The sequence below is a fragment of the Bidens hawaiensis genome, unplaced genomic scaffold (assembly GCF_021521415.1).
Source record: "Bidens hawaiensis isolate Kalapana, Puna unplaced genomic scaffold, B.hawaiensis_p1.1 tig00024310_1, whole genome shotgun sequence".
NCBI lineage: Eukaryota > Viridiplantae > Streptophyta > Magnoliopsida > Asterales > Asteraceae > Bidens > Bidens hawaiensis.
The window spans coordinates 17,026-39,267 of NW_027493835.1; the positions used below are offsets into that span (position 1 = coordinate 17,026).

General features: G+C 40.0%; 1 protein-coding gene across 1 annotated transcript; it reads left to right on the forward strand.

The window, feature by feature from the left end:
• Positions 1–14,158: 14,158 nt before the first annotated feature.
• On the forward strand, positions 14,159–16,483 carry LOC143569098 (pyruvate dehydrogenase E1 component subunit beta-like). Its single transcript, XM_077055084.1, has 4 exons — positions 14,159–14,248; positions 14,317–14,423; positions 14,490–14,524; positions 15,402–16,483. The coding sequence occupies exons 1-4, from the start codon at positions 14,164–14,166 to the stop codon at positions 16,372–16,374; spliced, it is 1,200 nt and encodes a 399-aa protein (XP_076911199.1). The 5' UTR covers positions 14,159–14,163; the 3' UTR covers positions 16,375–16,483.
• The last annotated feature ends 5,759 nt before the right edge of the window (positions 16,484–22,242 follow it).

Here is a 22,242-nt window from a genome sequence, read left to right on the forward strand (position 1 = left end):
TCCAGTGACCTCCGCATGGCCTTTCCACAAATGGGCCATTGATATTGTGGGGCCCCTGCCGCAAGCGCAAGGGCGAGTGAAATTTTTGGTAGTGGCGATAGACTATTTCACAAAATGGGTTGAGGCCAAGCCACTAGCAAAAATCACAGCTGAGGCGATGAAGCAATTTATCTGGAGCCACATCATTTGCCGTTTTGGCCTTCCTATGGAAATTGTGAGCGACAATGGCAAACAATTCACTGACAGGAAGATATCCAGCTGGCTCAAAGAACTGCACATCAACCAAATCTTCACTTCGGTCTACCACCCTCAAGGGAATGGCCAAGTGGAGCGCGCGAATCAAATTTTGTTAAATGGGCTGAAGAAAAGATTGGAGGGAGAATCCCATTCTTGGGTCGAAGAGTTACCTAATGTCCTGTGGGCGCACAGGACATTAAGCAAAACTAGCAATGGCGAATCCCCGTTCAGCCTAACCTATGGGACTGAGGCTATGATCCCAGCATAAATTGGATGCCCATCCCATAGGGTACTCATGATGAGCAAGACTGATAACGAGCGCGAAAGAAGATTGGACCTCAACTTGCTTGAAGGGCGCAGAGAAGCGGCTATCATCAATGAAGCCAAATACAAGAAAAAGCTGGAAAAATATTATAATCAGCGCGTTAAAGAATGCCACTTCAAGAAAAATGATTTTGTCCTTCGAAACAATGAAGCTAGCCGCGCGATACCCCCAGGAAAAATGTCCCCCAATTGGGAGGGACCTTATCAAATTTCAGAAGATTTGGGGAAAGGCGCGTACACTTTAAAAGATTTGAATGGCAAAAAGATACCGCGCGCGTGGAACGCAGCACAGCTTAGAAAATGCTTCATGTAAATGTTCAAATATGTAATCAAGGCTTTTAAGCCATCATGAATGATGATTCGCGCTATCTTTCAATATTTGTTCTATTACCTTTGCATACATGTTTCACACTTCCTTTATTAATTTGGAACAATATGACAACACTATATTGACTTCAAAGCAAAATAAAGCGAAGTAAAACATACATGCGCGAGCCTTAGCTCAAACGCGTTAACGAGTCTTAACTCTAAAACGCCAGGGCCTTAGCCCAAACTTACGAGCCTTAGCTCAAACACGTTAATGAGTCTTAACTCTAAAAACGTCAGGACCTTAGCCCAAAACAAAGAGCCTTAGCTCAAAACACTCACAAACATCCATCTTACATCCCGCGCAGCCTGATCATAAAAATCCTTAAACACAACTAAGGCAAAGTACATGCCATATCATGTTAAGGTCTCAGGTCGAGGTCGCGCGCGGAATCATAGTGGATATCTGAGTAACACACGCTGACATGTAATGGCTAAACTCATACTTCCATATAAATACCGCGCGACAACGACGCGCAAAAAAGAAATAATGAAAAGTTAGCGCGCATGTCAGCATAAACAAGATACTGCGAAACCACAAACAAAATAGAACAGAGGTTAAGTGAATAATTTCCTTACAACCTTGTTCTTATTTTAACGTGCAAGCATATCTTATATCTATACAAGCAAACATGAAGAGATGAATGGAAATGCGCAAGATGTGAAAAAGAGAAAACAAGTTTCATTCCATTGGATTGAAATTTACAAGTATGATGAGTTACAAATTACAAGTATAAAAAATTAAATATGTAAAATTTGATGAAGGGCTTCTCAAGTCTCCACGTCGACGTCAGCCACTTCATCACCTTCATCATCTCCCGCAGCATCTGACGCGGCCTGCTCCTCATCTCCGAACTGACCATAGTCAAGTTCTTCCTCCTCATTGGAGTCTTCTATCACGACGGTGTCAGGAGCAGATTTATTCGCAGCGCCAGAGCCGCTGGCAGGGGCAACATCCCCCGCGCCACCATCATCGCCACCAGCCCTCTCGCATTCATCGAGCAACTTCTTTAGCGCGCCGAGGTCGGGCTGGTCAGCAAGCGCAGCTATCTGCAAAATCATTAGAAAAGTATTGAGTACAAAACACTTGGAAAAATTAGTCAAGTAAAACTCATTAAGGTCAAGGTACCTGCATAAGGATGGGGATGGGAGTATTCATGTACTTTTCCCCCACCGCGGCCATGTCCGCGCAGGCCGCGTCGCTCTTATAAGGGTACTCGGATGGGTTCTTCTTCAACATGCCATAGTCATACCCATCCGTAAATGTAACATCCTAAAATTTATAATGTTGAATAAAGAAAGTTATGTTCGTGATTTCGCGTTCTTAATTATTAATATCGGGTAGGAGCGGGTCATGGACTTGGATTAATTGAGATAGGATAAATGAGAATGGGATTTCAGGGATATAAATACCCCCAAAATCCCAAAATATCTCATTTCTCACCAAACTCCACACACACTCCACACACTCCTCAAAACACACACATACTAACCGATCAAGATTCGAAGCCGAAACCCGAGATTTTGTTGATAGATCTGAGTTGGTAAGGTAAGAACAATCCAACAAATCTATTATTACTGTAAATGGTTAGGATTGGATGGGTTAACCGGACCCGAAACCCAAACTGCCCAAATCGGACCCCTAAAACGTCGATTTTAGGCCGATTTGATGGTTGGGATTTGTAGGCGCCGATCATACGATTCCGTGGGTACCAAAATCGAGTTATTTGGCTAAGAAACGAAGGAGTTATGGGCAAACAGATCTGCAGCGCGATAACTTCGCCTGCAAGATTAAGTTCGCCTGATGAACTTCGCCTTCAAGCGTAACTTCGCCTTCAAGCGTAACTTCGCCTAAGGATAACTTCGCCTACGGCCAAGTTCGCCTAAGGATAACTTCGCCTACGGCCAAGTTCGCCTAAGGTATAACTTCGCCTGAAGCGAAGTTCGCCTAAGGTTTAACTTCGCCTGAAGCCAAGTTCGCCTAAGGTATAACTTCGCCTAAAGCCAAGTTCGCCTAAGGTTTAACTTCGCCTGAAGCCAAGTTCGCCTAAGGTTTAACTTCGCCTGAAGCCAAGTTCGCCTAAGGTTTAACTTCGCCTGAAGCCAAGTTCGCCTAAGGTTTAACTTCGCCTGAAGTGAAGTTCGATTATAAAATAAATTAAAAACCTAATGGAAAATGTGGTAAGGCAGTTATCGAAAATAAAATTTTTCCAAGCTGACCTGGCAGCTTAACCCCAGCCAGGGGCTCTGCCCCTTGGACCCCGCTAGGGGCTGCCGCCCCTAGAACCCCGCTGCCAGGGGCGCTGCCCCCGGACCCCCGTTCGTTGTGGGTCATATATAGATAGAAATACAAAACGAGTAGTAGTAGTTAATTGATATGTGTAAATATTATACAGTTAGCCGAGCCCAGTTAAAGAAAGGAATTACGATCAACGGCGAACGTAACAGGATCCAGGTGAGTTTCTAGCCCCATTCCTTGTTATATTTTCGGGGCTGTGTGCATACTTGATGTGTTGTTAATACATTTATCCTAAGTGATAAGTGTATGCCATATGTGATATATGTGATATGTATGAATGATTGCTTGATGGTTCATGAACGATCTTCGGATATTGCACGTACTGTCAAGTTGTAACGTTATAAAGCCATATGTGATATATGTGATATGTATGAATGATTGCTTGATGGTTCGTGAACGATCTTCGGATATTGCACGTACTGTCAGGTTGTAACGTTATAAATATGGCAAGTATGATATGTATGTTTATGTGTATGAACGTAATAAAGTTAATAAAAGAAGGAAATGACGGTTGTATGGTTGTATGGTTACGAAAAGGGTACCGAGCCCTAATAATACTCGAGGTATGATGTATGGTTGTATGGTAACGAAGAGGGAATCGAACCCTACTAATATTCGAAAACAAGGGACCAGACCCTAATAATATCTGTGATGTTAGGGACCAGACCCTAATAATATCTGTGATGTTAGGGACCAGACCCTCATAATATCTGTGATGTTAGGGACCAGACCCTTATAATATCTGTGATGTTAGGGACCAGACCCTTATAATATCTGTGATGTTAGGGACCAGACCCTTATAATATCTGTGAGGTTATAGGGCGAAAGGCTCTTTAAAACGTATGATTATGAATGAAAAGAAAGTATGTAAGTAAGAAAGAAAGTATGTAAGTAAGAATGAAGGTATGAGTACTTATGTGTGTATGAAAGAAAGTTATGAGGTTAAGTACGTATGTATGTAATAAGGTATTGTATGGTATTGTATGATTAACTAGAACTCACTCAGCGTAGCTGACTTTTAGTATGCACGCAGGTGAGTAGGTTGAGACAGCTGGCTTGAGTGGAGGACACATGGCAGAAGACTAAAGCCTGGCATCTGAAGATCTGATATGTTTTATAAGTTATGTTTTGATTTTGAAAGACAAGAGGAATGTTTTAAGACATGATTATGAATCGATATGTAATGTTTTATGAAAGTTTTATATTCCGCGTAAAGTTTTTAATTAACTCTGATATTTAGAACTGTGTTTATGAGTAAATCCAACACGAAAGTAGGGTTACCGGTAACGGGGCCTTACAAGTTGGTATCAGAGCAAAGTTCAACATGCCATAGTCATACCCATCCGTAAACCCTTCAGCTCGGCCCACCAAGCGCGCGGCGGCATTGCAGTCCATCACAAGGGCCTGAAACTCGGCGGAATATTTCATCGCCAAAGCGCAGCGAGTTATGCCCTGTGACACCAGCCATTGGCGATCCTGCGCGAGGCCAGCAACAGACGTCTCGAGGACAGGAACCTGGGAGTTTAATAACTCAACAGTTTCCTTAGTCTTTTTTAGCTCCTCCTTATCAGACGCTGCTGCCGCCAAGATTTTTTCTTTCTCCGCCTGCGCAGCACCAAGTGCTTCCTGGCTGGACGCCGCCGTCGCCAAGGCCTCATCTCTATCGGCCTGCGCGGCCGCCAACTCCCTCTTCAGGCGCGCAACCTCGCTCTCCAGTGATGATTTTTCAGTGATACTCTGGACGATAGCTTGGTCACGCGCCTCAGCCTGCTGTTCCAAGACACGCACTCTACGCGCGTACTTGGCAACTTCGGCCTCCGCCAACTGCTGCTTCTCCCGCGCAGCTTGGAGCTCATGCCCGCGCTTAATATAGGCGGTGTTGGCACTTGCTCGGTTTTCGCTGAGCTCCGCCTGGAGTTTCTCAGCTCGTGCGCGAGCATCAGAAAGGTTCCAGGCGGCCACCTTAGCCTCTTGCTGGGCTGCCACAAGAGCATCGCGTACTTTAATATAATCGCGATGAAGCTCTTGGGAGGCAGCAAAGAAAGCTGACCCAGCGAAAATATGATCGTTGAGCAAGTCAGCGCGGGTGCGCTCCTCCTGATACCTCCTTTCAGTAGGAGGCACGGCATGAGCCCAGAAGTCCTCGCATACGCCCATGGATTGGAAGGAACTGTCTTCATTAATATTCCATCTCGGGCGATAAACGTGGTCACCTTCCTACAAAACACAAGAAATGTTCTAAGTCATAAACATACTTATATGGAGGTACGCGCGGCAGAGCAACAAATTAAAACATACATGCGGGGATGAAGCAGAAAAGTCAGCGCCAGCCCCACCAGAAGTATGCGCTGCGAAGACTTGTGGCATCGCAGGGCTGGCGCGGTCTCCCAAGGAGTCCTCAGCTTGAGCCCCCTCATCCTCCTCATCTTCTTGAATAGGCCTCTTCTCCTGCGACCTGGGGGGCTCCAAACCAGCCTCGCAGAGAGGGCTGCGCGTAGGAGGAGGCGAGGGAGGTCTCGACGCCGCCAGTTCGGCGCGCAATACGGCTTCCTGCTCCTTTGTAACCCCAATAAGGGGAGAATCAGCACTAGCAGGAGCAGGACCAGAACCAGCGGCGCCGCCAACGGCGCCAGGAGTGTCGCCAGCAACTTGTACGCCAGCTACAACTCCTATGAACAAATCAACAAGGAAAAATGGTTTATGACTGAAACCAAAAGAAAAATAAAGAAGACAAGTGTGCAAAACATACCTTGGCGCAATTCTGTTCGCGCGGCGAACATCGCCATAAAGTTCATTCTACCCTTTTCAGAGGGTAGAACAGGGGACTCCGAAGCAGTCCCCGGCGCAGCCTCAGCACCTTGTGGCGCCTGTGGCTGATCTGCTACCGTCGCCGGTTCTGCAAACATTCAAAGGAGCAAAGGTTTAATAACAATTCAGCCAGATGAAGATAAATAAAGTATACCTGTTGCAGGCGCGGCACTGCTTCTCTCTTCAGCCGCGCGAAAGGAGGAGGCGACGCCACCATACCTCAAGTGGACAGGAGGTCTGCCCACTCTCACAGGCAGGGAAGCTAAAGAAACCTTTGTGGTAAACACCTGGGTTTCCTTAGGTCCCTTCGTTTGAGCATGGGGATGAGCGACAGGGGTGTCATCTTTCTTCTGTTTCTTACTGGCCCCTGCGCCAGATTTCCCCTTAGCTTTGCGCTTTAGTAGGGGCGCCTCCTCTTCCTCCTCCTCCTCTTCCGCGAGCTCTAGCTCGTAGTTTTCAAGCGCATCTACAAAAACAACCAACAGAACTGTTAATAAACTTGGGTATTCTAAAGGAATGAGCATAAGTGCGAAGGCTTACCAGGCGCGTCACTGTCAAAGTCAAATTCCAGATCCACTGGGATGAACATGTCATCGAAGCGATCTGGGAAACCAACTTCCCCAGCGCCAAGCGCGACGGAGCCACCCTCCACTTGTTCATCATAAGCGGCAAGGACATAATCCTTGGTGACTGCGCAAAAACAAGTCAAGTGATATCAGCAAAAGAATTATGTTCGCGCAGAAAAAATAAATAAAGCAATGAAATAAACTTACACAACCCGTCGACTTGGATAACGGGCTCAAGCGCGCTGTCGGCCCATAGCTTACTCATGCCGACCCCCACCAGCGCCTCCTCGCAAATTTTCTTCGCGGGGGATGGTTCGGCGGTCAGTTTCTTAACCCAGGCGCCAGTTGGGTTCTTGAGGACACCCTCATCCGCAGGCGCAGAAGAGATAGAGCGCATGGTCATACGGATGGGGATCACACCAGCCCTTATGTAAAAGAACCTCTCAGACCAGTCATGAAGGCTCTTGAATGAAACAGTGGAGCACTTCACCTTCAGACTGCGAGGAATGAAAGAGATCCAATTGTCCTGGATCTTGGGCTTGTAAAAATATTGAAAGCGCCGAGGAGTGGGTTCCTCGCGCTGGGATTTGCACATGAACTCAAAGTGAGTCACGCGCACGAGTCCAAACGGATGGACTTGGGATATATGAATCCCATAGAACTTCAGCAGTGCACCCACAAACCTTGTTATCGGGAGGCGAAGGTTGCAGTGGGTGAAAAAGTGGCTATATAGGGATATATAGCCGGCAGGCGGGTCCGCCGCCGTTTGCCCGGACCTAGGCAACATGCAGCCAAACAGGGTGGGAAAGCCCTGAGAGGCGATGAGGTTGTCGAGATCGGCCTGCTTCAATTTGCAGAGGATTTCATTCCACCTTTTGGTGGCCTTGGTCCTCCCTACTTCCTCCAATGTGGTCTCAACAACCCTCTTCCCTTTCCCCTTTTGCTTCAATGTCGACATCACCACAGACTTCACACGGCGTCTTCGAGAGGCAACAGAGGTGATTGAGGGGCTAGACGAGTCTGAACTATCAGACATACAACTGCACCAGCAGATAATCGAAAAATCGAAAAGATGAATATACTCAATTCAGAATATGAAAGGCAGAAAATAGAAAATTTGAAACAATGAAGATGAAGATAAAAATTTCCTAAGGGCCTGCTTTTATAGGCCCAGGAGAGAGAAAAGCGGTAACTGATGGGATTTCACGCGCCCCCACTCGCAGGTGTAAGCCAACGAGGGCGCGGCACGTGTCCCTAACACTGTTGAGGGGACATAAAAACGTAACGGACCTGCCACGGAGCAGAGACGCGCCCCCACTCGCAGGTGCTAACCAATGCGAGCGCGACACGTGTTCAAGACAGCTGTGTGAGGGGACGTGAAAGGCAACTGTAGCACCTCGAGCACACGAAACGTCTGACATGTTTACGGCGCACGTCACCACCAACTAACCACGTGTTCGACCCTTCGTTTTCAACCCTTCGTTTGCAACCAAATGGATAGAACTTCGCGCAACGATGGAAACAACCAATAAAACGACAAAACCCCTTTAAAGACCAAATCAGTAAGTCTAATATCCATCTTACCGCGCTCGCGCGAACTAAGACACACATTAGACTGGGGGGGCTTGAAGAGGTATGTACCCGCCTCAACACCGAGCAAGGCGGGTCAACCCACAAGATAAAGACATTATGAAGGCACAAAGCCAAAACCTATGCGCATGGCGCATACAAAACATGCTCAGGCATCATATGCCCAGGCACACATATGCTCGCGCATCACATACGCGCGCGGCGCATATCACATGCTCGTGCATATCACATCTGCCCAGACACACATGCTCGCGCATCACATATGCGCGCAGCGCATCAGCGCGCGGCTCATATCACATGCTCGTGCATATCACATCTGCGCATGAAATATCTGCGCGTGAGAATAAAGAGAAGACCTCGCGCATCCTCAGGATGGGCGCATATCACACGTGCGCATAATCAACCTCGTCCTTATCCAAATCAGGATTAGGGCAACCTTGATTGTGCACGTCAGACAACCTTCCAGAAGGCATCTTTTTAAGGAGTAAGAATATGCTGATGTTGACAGCTGCCAAATGGAAGGTCGACAACTCAGCATGACACATGTGTTACCACGTGATTACAACCAACGAGAAAGCGCCAGGTGTCCCAGAGGACACGTGGCGCAGTGCGATTGGAGGAAGCCAACGAGGTTGAGCCCAACCGGTGGTAACCTTAGCACTATAAATACAGCATCAACTCCACTTTGATGACACATTCATACTCAATCATTGACAGTTACAAGCAGTGATAACATATTCAATCATATTGAATCACATTCACTCACAGTCAGTTACATACAATCACACAGTCTCACAACCAGAGTGGATTAAGCTATTCAGCAATACTCTTGAGATTCTCTTACACACATTATTATCTTCTCCACAAATATACTGATTCTCACGCCGGAGGGTTACCCCAAAGAGGACCCCTCTGTCCCTTTCTGAGGGGTAAGTAACGGCGCTGTTCATTTTGTAGGTGGAAGAACACAGACCCAGAAGAACCATCGGTGAAATAGTATAATCACACCCGAGGAAAGTAGATCTGCTACCAGTGAGTAGATCCACGTTTCTTCAATATTTTTTGTAGTTTTGGGGTGTAGCATGTTCCAACTTCACAATATTCGTTTCATTTTCAATACAATTCATCTACATCTTTTCACGTGTTGCATGTTCCAACTTCACAATATTCATCTTTTCACGTGTTGCATGTTCCAACTTCACAATATTCGTTTCATTTTCAATACAATTCATCTACATGTTTTCTATTTCATGATTCCACATGCTCCACATGATTAAGTGCTAAATGTGTATTTATGTTATTGATGGGAGACACATACTCATACTCATACTCATACTCATACTCATACTTGTAGTCGGTGTTTTAAAAATCGGTACGTACCGGCCAGTTGAACCGGTTATACTTGATTTTCGTAAGGCCACCGGTATTTGGTATTTTTGGGCGATTTGTTGTAACATCGTATCGCCGGTTTTTTTTTTTAAATACTAGTTTAAACCGGCAAACCTGTTTTAAATCCAAAAGATTTTTTGATATCTTTTTGCGGCCCATTTTTAAAAATGACTTTTAACATAGCTGCTAAAATTAAAATGAGTAAACACGATAAATAACGATTCGTTAATCAACTAATTTTGTATCATGCAAATCCAATGTTGGTTTATTTACATCTTTTGTAATTGAATAATTCCATATACAAATTATAAGCTTTCTATCTTACTCGATCATTTTTCATGTGTGATAAGTGTGATGTTTAATAATGTATTTTTGGGTTAATTTTTGAGTTGAAATTGTATTTATATTGAATTATAAGGTAAATTATTCAACCCGGTTGAACCTCCCGGTACATTCCGGTTCAATTAGTTGTACATTTTTGAACTAAATCTGGTATGAGTAAAATACCAGTTTTTTAAACATTGCTTGTAGTAGAAGGGTCTGGCGAAACGTACCTACTCCTAATAATTCAACCTTGTGTCAAATGGAACAAGGGTTTCTATTATCTTTAGTGTTTGGCTTTACGTCAAAGATAACGAGACTTTTATTTATTTATTTTTATGATTGGATAGATTACATCAATTACATGTGAATTGTCATTTTTTATACTATACATACTTAAAACTTATGAAATTTTACCAACATACGTGTTGACCTTTTTATCTTTTTTTAAGTGTGCCACAAGTGTTAATGTGTAAAGATTGAACAATACGAAGGTTTAGATGGCCTTAGGTTATTAAAGGAAAAATAAAGATTATTTACTTGTATTAGTTTCTTTTTCATGAACTTGTATGCATACTTGATTTCGAATTTAATTAAATAAATTATATTGTCACATTTTTAATAGTATTATTGACGATAAGCAATCATGATACTTCCTGACGTTAATCCACCGTCGGTTAGGATCATGTGTGACATCAACATTATCTCATTTCCCTTCATGTTTCTTTCTCGTGCTTATCATTTGTTAAGTTTTGAGTAAATCTTACTACGTACGGATAATAAAGTTAATGTTTTACATTCTCAACCTTACTTTATAACCATTCGGGACATGTATTAGCTAGAGGCAAGTGTGAATGGTCTATGCATGCTTTGAACTGAGCATCAAGCTTTTTTTAAGTTAGTTTTTGATTAATATTACTAAAAATTGGTTCGTATTTTGGTATTTAAGATTTCAAAAGACAATGCGCTAAAAACGAGTGAAAACTTATCATAATAGATAATAAGAGTAAAGTATCAAAATCGTCCTGAGGTTTGGTCAATTCGTCCAAATAGTTTCATTTGCGCAACTGGACCATCAGGGTTTCCCAATTGTCATCAATTACGTCCAAATCATTAACTTAGTAAGTTTTCTGACGTTAAATGGAGAGTAAATTTGTCTTTTTATATTTATTTAAAAAAACATAAAATTAGACATAAACCCGAACTAATTAGTGGGACCCACCACCCCATTCATCCTTTTCATCCATAACCACCACCGATAGACCTCCATGCTTCCATTTCTGGCTGAGCATCAAGCAAACTCTCCCACTCACCGGAGCATAATGGTGAGCATCGTTTACTGCCTTTAGGGGTATCAACAACAACCAAATCCTACTCCGCCTAAATCCACCATCGGCGGCCAACGCCGTTTCCTGCAACTCACCCACCACTAGCGGTCAACGCCTAAAAAACTTTGTATAAATATCTAGATCGAATGATCTAGCTTTAGACCTTTATTCTAATTTGCAACTTTAAACCTTGATAAATATTTGTTTTGTTATAAAGTATGACGTTTGGTGTTGCATGCTTTGGCCTTATAGGTTTGAACACTCTCATCGAGCTCTCCAGGAAAGTAAACGGCATGGCCGGCTCTAGGGTGGTGCAAGTCAGACACCCGGCCGAGGCACGGCTTTTTCAGGGGCACGTTGGAACCACGGGAGAGTTGACATCGTTATGGTAGTTTAACCTTTCAATCTATTGCTGACAAAGTAGTAGAACTAAGAGAAAAAAAATGAAAAAGACAAGTCGGAAAATTTTCCGGTAACCGAAGAGTAATGTTTTAAAAGCCGGTACATACCAGCCGGTTGAACCGATTATACCATGAAAAGGATAAGGTATATTATGAAAAGGATAAGGTATATTGTGAAGATGAAGTAATAATGGAAATGATTCTCTCACCAATAAGGTTATAAGCTACTATTATTTCCGTATTAACATAATATTTTAATGAAAAAAAGGAAATGAGTAGGATTGTAATAAATTTTAAAATAAAAATTCTATTTGATTTTTATAAAGTATTTTTATCCTTTTAACATAATAGAAATTTAAGAAATTTTTTATATTATTCATATTCGATTTTACTTTAACCATTATCTATACTTTTAACAAAATATATAATTGAATTATTAGTTAACAATATTTTTCTCATCAAAAGATTTCTTAATTTTATTAACATGCATACATATTGCTATCATTTCTTAATAGATTTGGAGTTCTAGTAACATGGTAAACAACTTAGCCGACCCTAGGGTAGTGCGAGCCTGACGTTTAGCATATGCCCGTAATTTTCAGGGGCCAAATTTATTATACATATTAGAAAACAAAATTATAAAATATGAATAAATCTTAATCGTCTTAAATATATTGGGCTCAAACTTTTTTTTATCCATAATATTAAGCATCATTAAAAAGATTAGCTTATATATTTCGTTATTTCTTATAGGGCATATGGGCCTTTTTATTTTGGATCGGCCGAGGCATTTAAATTCTCGAAGCCGGCCCTGGTAAACGGGTCCCACGATTGATTGGGATTTGTGCGAATTACTTTCCTTGGATAAGAGACTCAACTACCAGTGTTATCACCCTTTCGGTTACTACATGCGCGTCGCTTTATTCTGTTACATAAAGTATTATAAATATCTTTTGTTTAAAAGATTTGTGTTTCTTTCTCTAGAATAAACGTTATTTGACAATGACATTTGTATGTAAAACTATATATTTCTTAATTATCAAGAAACGTGTATTTTTGTAAACCTTTATATATAAAAAGCTTAAATATATTTATAATAACTTTCCAAGGTGTAAGAGCATTCTCATCCAGCCCCTCATTTTATGAGATGGGTGTTTTTATAATTTAGAAAGTGATTTTGGATGTTGTGAGTGAAGAGTTTTTATATTTTAGAAAAAACAGTGATTTTTCTGTATATTTGAAAACCCCCTATAATTTTTTAATATTTTTTTAAAGTGGTTGTGAGTGAGAGAAAGAGAAAAGCGAATGATAAAGGTATAAACAAGTATTATTTAATTGAAATGAAGAGAGAAAATACAGTGAGTTTTAGCGTAATTTTTGGTTTAGGGATAGAGGGTTAGATGAGAATGCTCTATGCTATACATTCGACTAGGATCTAACCTATATATTGAAATGACTTAAAAATTACTCCTACCTTAAAATGGGTAGCACTTCAACCATACGTAGTGTGTTGGGGTATGAAACTTCAGAACTCCGGAGTGGTGTCGGTATGACACAGACTTCGAGAGAATGGGAGTGGTTTGGTGTTTAGGATGAATAGAAATGAACTCTAAATTAAGTCTTCTATTTATAGTGTTAGAAAACTTAATAAGTATGATGTGTCATTAGAACTTGACATGTGTCATTCTTGTGATAGCTCATGTTATTCTGTGATGACATGTGGCGACACATGTCACTCCCTCTGATAGTTATCAACCATGTATCATTCCATCCAATTAGTCATCAGATATGTGTCAAACTGTCAATTTCATCAGATTAGTCATCAACCATGTGTGGAGTTCCTATATTTATTTTAGCTAAATGACTAACTAGTCCTTCAATTTCCAAAATTATAAAAGTTGGTATTGAAATTTTTCTGTATGTTACAGGTGATAAATAAATCCCATTTACAGAAACATTTTCAAACAAAGGCGTGCGAGTAAGAAGAACTACACAAATTGTGATTCACCAACAGAATCAACTTATCATTTGTTAGCCTCGTGTCAAACGCCAACCGACATCTAACATGCGATAATATAAAATGTTGTAAACTTGAGGTTATAACCCCAAACCGATTCAATCTATCCTCGAAACCATCATACCAAACACCCTCTAAAAAAATCCTACAAACTGTTTTCATGGCTTCGTTATTCATCCCTTTGGCGTAAACATAAGACAAAATCCTTGCTAGTTTATCCTTCTAACAAGAATTTATCGTTAAAACTAAAATGTAAACTAGTACAAAAAAAAGCATTAGACAAATTCCAATTCCAAAATCTTAGAACCAAACATAACACATGTTCCTAGTGAAGAGGCGGTAGCCTAAACCACTTTTGCAAACACCCGAACCCTCAATCAAACACAACTCTTGCTTCCTCTTCTTCTCCGCCCTAATTACTTTCAAATCATCGCTACCAACACATTCCATATAATAAATTATAGATATATAAATCACATTCATTAGCATTACATTTTCCATTCCAAAATAAAAATATATGGCTTCTTCGATTATCCAACGAATCGGAGCTGCCACGTCCTTTGACACCAACAACAACTACTTCCACCGCCGATCCTTTTCAGGTACCACTTACATTTATCATTTCTTGTTTAATATGGGTTTATCACATTGTTTGCTATTTGGGTTTCAGGTAGGCAATCGAGCTTTGTTGTGGTTAGATCTGATGGGGCTAACATCACCACTCGTTTGAAACCAAATGGGGGTCGAACTCATCATTTGGTTACAAATGCTGTTGCAGTAAGTCAGACACTTATGTATGTATGCGTGTGTATTATGTAATGAACTTTTTATATATTATTGCAGACAAAACCTCATACTTCTGCTGCATCTAAACCCGGGTATGTATGACTTTGTTCATTACATCGATTGATCCACGAGTGTCATTCGGGTGGTTTTTTCAGTTTTCGGTCCCAAACCAACCAAATATGATATGATTGATCGGATTAGTTCGGGTTTCACGGTTTAATGAAAAGTACGAAATACAATATTTATGCTTCAAAACTTAAAAAAGAAAAAAATACTGTTGATGTGAATCGAGTTCGGTTATGTAATATGATCCTGATAATCTGCTTATATTCTTGTTTATACACCCATAGGCATGATCATAACAGGACTATACTGTTAAGTATTAACCGTGATTGTGTTATTGACATGATCATTACGATTAACCAAACTCGGAATTTAACTGTTCGTGTTACTCAACGATTAGTTTTAGTTAACGACTAATGTTAAAAACCAGTACCTTTAAGAGTTAGACTTGATCAAACGAAAGATTTGTATTGAACCAAACTTCGATGAATTGATTGAATAGAAGTTGGAAATTGGATGAATTGATCACCGAGTTTAACTTTTAAAAATATCGTGATATCACCTTGAAGAGTTTTAGGCTTTAAGATGCTACTGACTTGTATTACTCTAGTAAAAATCAGAAGTCTTTGTTTAGGGTGTTCGGTTTATTCGGGTGAACCAGATTCTGGAAAATCATTGCACCCGGGTTCAGGAGTTCAGGTAATACATTCTCTCGGGCTGGGTTTTTCGGTTAGAGCTTATTCGGGTCTTTGCGGATCGGGTTTGGTGTTCGGGTTAGATTAAAAAACCTACCTCTACATTGGTCCCTGTAATTATGCCTCCTAGATTTATAGGAATATGAAAACTATGAAATGATCACATATTCAATAATCATTTTCACACGCAATCATAATATTCATTCTGCAGGCACGAGATATTACTCTTTGATGCTTTAAGAGAAGGACTCGAAGAAGAAATGGACCGAGACCCACGCGTATGCATTATGGGTGAAGATGTGGGCCACTACGGCGGGTCCTACAAGGTAACCAAAGGCCTCGCCCCAAAATACGGTGATCTGCGGGTTCTGGACACCCCGATCGCTGAAAACGCCTTTACTGGAATGGGAATCGGGGCAGCCATGACGGGCCTGAGGCCCATTATTGAAGGAATGAACATGGGTTTCCTCCTTCTCGCCTTCAACCAAATCTCCAACAACTGTGGTATGCTCCACTACACGTCGGGCGGTCAGTTCAAAATCCCGGTTGTCATTCGGGGTCCTGGCGGTGTCGGGCGGCAGCTTGGTGCTGAGCATTCACAGCGGTTGGAATCTTATTTTCAATCCATTCCCGGAATCCAAATGGTGGCGTGCTCGACTCCTTATAATGCAAAGGGGTTAATGAAAGCTGCTATTCGTAGTGATAACCCCGTGATCCTTTTCGAGCATGTTTTACTTTATAATCTCAAAGAAACGATTCCCGATGAAGAATATGTGCTAAATCTTGAAGAAGCCGAGATGGTCCGACCGGGTCAACACGTGACGATTTTAACATATTCGAGGATGCGATATCATGTAATGCAGGCTGCCAAGACTTTGGTCAACAAAGGGTACGACCCGGAGGTTATTGACATTCGGTCTTTGAAACCGTTTGACTTGCATACGATCGGGAACTCGGTGAAAAAGACTCACCGTGTGCTTATTGTTGAGGAGTGTATGCGTACAGGTGGAATCGGGGCTAGTTTGACCGCAGCAATTAATGAGAACTTTCATGATTATTTGGATGCACCGATTGTGTGTTTATCTTCACAAGACGTGCCTACACCGTATGCGGGGACGCTTGAAGAATGGACCGTAGTTCAGCCGCCCCAGATCGTGGCTGCAGTCGAGCAGCTCTGCCAGTGAGACCATTATTATTGAAACCATTGTCAATGTTTTTATCTTGTTTTGTTGAAGTGAAATTTTGTTATGGACTTTAAATTGGTTTTGGTTTTTAAAATGTGGGTTTCTTGTTTTTCTTCTTATAAAGGATCTTGAATGCGGATTTGTTTTGGTGCCACTGGCTTGATAAATATCAATATTTCACAATTCTAGGGCTGTTCACGAGCTGAACCGAGCAAAGGCTTGCTCGTTTACAACTGAAACGAACGGCTAAAATTTGAACCGAGCGAAAAACCAAACCAACCAAAATCGAATCGAGCATTTTTCGATCGAACATCGAGCGATTTCGAGCATTAATTTTTTTTTCACTTTAAATATTTTATTAAAAACAAGTTTGAAGGCTATAAATAATATATTTTTTAAACAAAGTAGTAGTTTTAGACAAACGTATAGTATGTTGTAAATTTTTAGGTGAAAGAAGTACAGACGTTTGCTCGTTGCTTGGCTTGTTTACAAACTGAATCGAGCAGAGCGGCTCATTTACAATCGATCAAAAAAATAAGTGAGCATTTTTCGAGCAGTTTCCGGGCGAGTGACGAACAAGTTCGAGCGACCGGCGGTTTAGATGGCCCTAAGTTACACATAGCAACTGGGCTACTAGTTAATTACTATGAGCTGGTGATACAAAATCCTTGAAAATGCATTTTATATAATATAGTTAACAAGATAGTATGGACTAAACTAGTCATGCCAAGCGTAGTAGAACTTAGTTATTCTCTCAAAAAAAGATGGATAAATACAATGTTACTAAAAGAACGGTATGAGGCTTACAAGCACTATAACATATTATATCTTTGAAAATGCCGAAACAAGGGCGAATTTAAACTGAAATTTTATCTATTTTTCCTTGTAATTCTTCTCGTATTGTTTTTTTTTGCTATTAGACTAGTTTAGATGAATTTTAAACTTTTATCCAAAATATATTTTATATTCCTCTAGGGTTGTTTATAGCCAAGTTATATGCAATATCAGCCTTTTTGTTGCATTGGTTTAATCAAAATTATATCATCTCTTTTTTTTTCACCAGATTTAGTCAGTACTCATTTAAAATTTTCCTACGTCGCATTACACTGATGCATATAAGGCTAAGGGTAGTAGGGCGTGGATGGGGGGAGCGGAGGCCCGGCGTGGCCACCTGGCTCGCGAACACCGCTACCACCTTGGCGCGGATGGGGGCGCGGGAAATATAGCCGTTGGTGGTTTTTAAAAAAAAAGTTTTTTTTTTGTTTAACCTATAAATACCAATCCACACACTCCATTTTAATTAAAACTCACCCATTCTCTCTTATTCTCTTAAAAAACCATACTTTCCCTCTACCAAAACTATATTTCTCTCCATTTTTATAAATGGCATCGTCTTCATCGTCTTCGTCTTCCGAAGAAGACGAACTCATTTGTCAAGCGGTTCAAACGAGGATAAATTTTTTGATCGATCAAAGACGTCCTCGAGCCCCATTATTCCGGCAACCACGTCTTCGTGATCAAAAGACTGCTAATGAAACTTTGATACGTCACTATTTTAGCCCCGATCCCGCATATGGTGAGGAAAGTTTTAAAACTCGTTTTCGAATGACTAGACGATTATTCATGCGTCTAGCAAATGACTTGCCAGAGCACTTTGAGTATCTTCAACAAAGGGATGACGCTAGAGGTCATCCCAGGTTCACGCCTACTCAAAAAATTACCGCTGCTCTTCGGCAACTAGCGTATGGTGTTGGCTCGGACATGTTGGACGAGTACAAATGGCTAAAAAGACCGGACGCGATTCACTTAACCATTTTTGTAAAGGTATATAGTTTTATTTAAAATTTTATTATTTACATTTATTTATATATTTAAATAATTATATTTAGGGGTCATATCGCTATACAAGCGGAGATACTTACGTAAACCAACAATGTATGATATCCAACGCATATACGAGGTGCACAGTGAAAGGCATGGTTTCCCCGGGATGCTCGGTAGCCTCGATTGTATGCATGTTGGTTGGGCTATGTGTCCTACTGCTTGGCGAGGTCAATTCCACCGAGGTGATCACCCCGGCCCTACTATTGTACTTGAGGCGGTGGCGTCATAGGATTTTTGGTTTTGGCATGCGTTCTTTGGGGTTGCCGGGTCAAATAATTACCTCAATGTTATCGATCAATCACCGATATTCGATGACCTTATCGACGGGGTTGAACCCCCTCAGGCTTTTTTTGTAAATGGAGAACACTTCAAGTACGGGTACTACCTCGTTGATGGTATTTACAGCGAATGAGGGACACTAGTTCAAGCTTATGCGTCTCCACTTTCTGACAAACGAAAGTACTTCACGAAGAGACAAGAATCGGCCAGAAAAGATATTGAAAGGGTGTTTGGAGTCTTAAAGAAAAAATGGGCAATATTGGCAAATCCAATAAAATTTTGGACAAGGGAGAAGATAACGGAAGTCGTCTACACGTGTGTAATCCTACATAACATGATACTAGAAGACGAGGGTCATGCTATTTGTCAAAATTACCAAGGTGATATTTCAAGAAAAGAATCGACGATCATCAATGAACAACGACTCGACAACTTAAATATCATCAAGAGCCGTGAGATACACGACAACCTTCGGCATGAGTTGGTTGAGCATTTGTGGGATAGAAGACCCGATAATCTTGTATTAGACTAGTAATATTTTAAATTATTATTAATGTAATGTTTTATATTATTATTAATGTAATGTTTTAAATTATTTAAAAAAAAATAAAAAAAAAAATCAATCAAGCCCCGGTTCACCTGGACCACTACACCCTCTGAGGCTTGATCCTGTGCCACGTCACCGCCTACGTGTTGTAAATATATTGGATCACTTGGGCTTGGATCAAGCCCCACTACCCTTAGCCTAACATGTGTTTGCCCTGTTCACATGTTTTTGCAGTTAGGCTTTTATACCTGCATGCCACTACATTTTGATGTTTATTTAGATGTGATTACACTTTGATGTTTATTTATTTACCTTTAATTTAATGGTAATTCATACCCTCTCTAAGTTTACTCATAAATTTCACAATTTTATTCACCATTAACTTATATCATTGCCACTTGAAAAGGGAAACGTTATCCAACACTATGACATCAGTAGATCAAATGCTCTTTGGTATTTGATGTTTATTGATATGTGATATACATGAGTATTTTATGCTCCTACACATATTTATTCACATGTGATTCCGCATATATGTTTGTTTACTTGCAACTCGCAAGTAATGTAAAAACATATTCACATAAAAACAAACATAACGCTCTCGAAACACAACCTAGTTTCTCAATCTTAATTCATAAATACTATTTAGATGAGAAATATTTAATTTATTATATTCAGATGTAAAACAGAATTTGTTCACATTTTTTAACCGTAAACTAACCACACTTAAATACTTATGTAAATCAGTTATACATACACCTTGCAGAATTTGTTCACATGTAAACCATTAATTCGATCAGTTACAAACCATTTTAATTGGGATGTGATCCTCCTACACCACCCCATATGCCTATACGGCTCGTATAGGCCTATACGGTCGTATAGGCTACACATTACTGACAGAGGGACAGAAAAACAGTTTTTTTCAACCTATACGATTGTATAGACCTATACGAGCCGTATAGGTGTTAAATGGCTCGTATTGCTATCTGACACACTATAAAACCTATACGGTCGTACAGGGCTATACGACCGTATAGAAAACTTTGCAGAAAAAGTCAGGCTATCTTTGACCTTTGTTAACCACTGCCAGAAAACGCCTATACGAGCCGTATAGTGCTATACGACCCGTATAGACAGATTTTTAGGTCTCAAAGCTTAAAACATGAAATAATTTTAAACGAATGTTCTCAGGGTACAACTACAAATTATTTGGCCGAGTATATTATGTAAATGCTAATAGACAATTTATTCTATTCCAAAATATCACATTTAACCAAGTATGTTATGTAGTTAATACATTAAAATGTAAGATATTAATGTATTAATATTTAAAATTGTGTCAAAAAAATTGTCTATACGGCTGTATAGGTCTATACGACCGTATTAATGTATTAATATTTAAAATTAAAAAGTTGTCTATACGACCGTATAGCCCTATACGGGCCGTATAGGTCTATATGGTCGTATAGGGCTATACGAGGCACTACAGACAATGAACGACAAGCTCCAACACAAACTGAGATGATTCAGGTGCTATACGACCGTATAGTCCTATACGAGCCGTATAGAAAAAATAATGGTGTGTGAGGATCAAAGGTGGTGTAGAAGGATCCTAAGCCTTTTAATTTACTCACATGTATAATGTTTACCTGGTACATTCATATCACATGGGAAATAGTGTATTGTAACTCATAATTATGAATTTGAAAACTCACTGTTCACATGTTTGATCATATGGGAATACCTTGTATTGTAAAAACCATGGCAAAAGGTGTTTAAAACTAACCAATCATCACAATAATCTAGCCATTATAAAATATAATGCTTGCACATATAAAACATGTAACACGATTAAGATCGAAAAATATATACGAAATTAATAATAGTTTGTATTATTATTGAGTTTTTAAATTTTAAAGCATATTTCAATGTACGTCGTCATGTATGGGAATACATTGTATTTTTTTTCATTTTATTTTTGAACGACCATTTTTATTAATGCAAAATGAAACCGTAGTAAGAAACTAGAGTAATTGGAAAATGAACAACTACATACTTGCATCACGAGAATTTAAATCTACACCATCTATGGCAGTTAAAATTTTTGAACTTATATCTATATATGTTTCACACATAAAAATGAGTCATCCTTGATATCATCTAGTAGCTTAGAGCATGTAGACCTTTTATTATTAAAGATTCTCTCATTTCTATTCTTCCAAATTCTTCAAAAAGTTGTAGTATCTCAACCTGGGTAATCCAGGCTTTTTAAAATTTAGTGTTTGCACTTAAAAAACTATAAAACTGAAACACTCACATATTAAACATGGTAAGATCATATGATTTTAAAGAACATAAAACAATTTATAGCTACTATATAAATTATATAAAAGATATATTTAAATGCATTATAAAATGTCTTGTTAATTTGGTAGCTAGGCTGTTCAAGTTAAATAATTTGGTATGAATAATGCATATGATAGTAATCTGAAAAATTAACAACGGATTACAAACACAAAGTTTAAACATTGATGATAGAAAACATAAGTAAAGACCTTGATTAAGATCTTTACTTGTAATGAAACATAATACATAGAATGACATTAAACACACAATATGAAACATCTCTTTTGTTTTTGTGCTTTATTTATATGGTGGTTTGTAGACATTAAGCATGGTGTAGAATTTTGCGAGTGTTTCGTTCTCTGGTGTCACGCTCTTAAGGGCTTCATGAAACATCTTTTGTTTTTTGCGCTTTGCCCATTTTGCAAGTTTTGGGACTCTTCATCAAACGTATTGAAATCATTAAGGTTGTCAACATGTTTTATCCATGTGACAAAACACCCAAGCATAACATCAAGATGTTTCATTGCTAGACTTGATGAAGGCTTCTCCACCAAAGTAAGCCTTCCCATTGCTAGACTTGATGAAGGTTTCTTCCAGCACTTGTGTTGCTTCTGTCATCTGCTCTTTTATTGCTTCTCGTCCTGCGTTACTTATTGTCCGCCTCAACTCCTCATACAATGGGAAAAACTATGGACAATGTTTTAACATCAATAAAACATATTTGACAAAAAAAAGTTATAAAATTATGAAGGAAATATAGATGTAATAATGTTACAATATTTAATTATTTAACGTACCTTGGTATCAAT

Coding starts and splice junctions, on each gene's coding strand:
- LOC143569098 (XM_077055084.1), top strand. CDS start 14,164: ATGGCTTCTTCGATTATCCAACGAATCGGAGCTGCCACGTCCTTTGAC. Junction 14,249..14,316: donor CCACCGCCGATCCTTTTCAG/GTACCACTTACA, acceptor TTTGGGTTTCAG/GTAGGCAATCGAGCTTTGTT. Junction 14,525..15,401: donor TCTGCTGCATCTAAACCCGG/GTATGTATGACT, acceptor TTCATTCTGCAG/GCACGAGATATTACTCTTTG.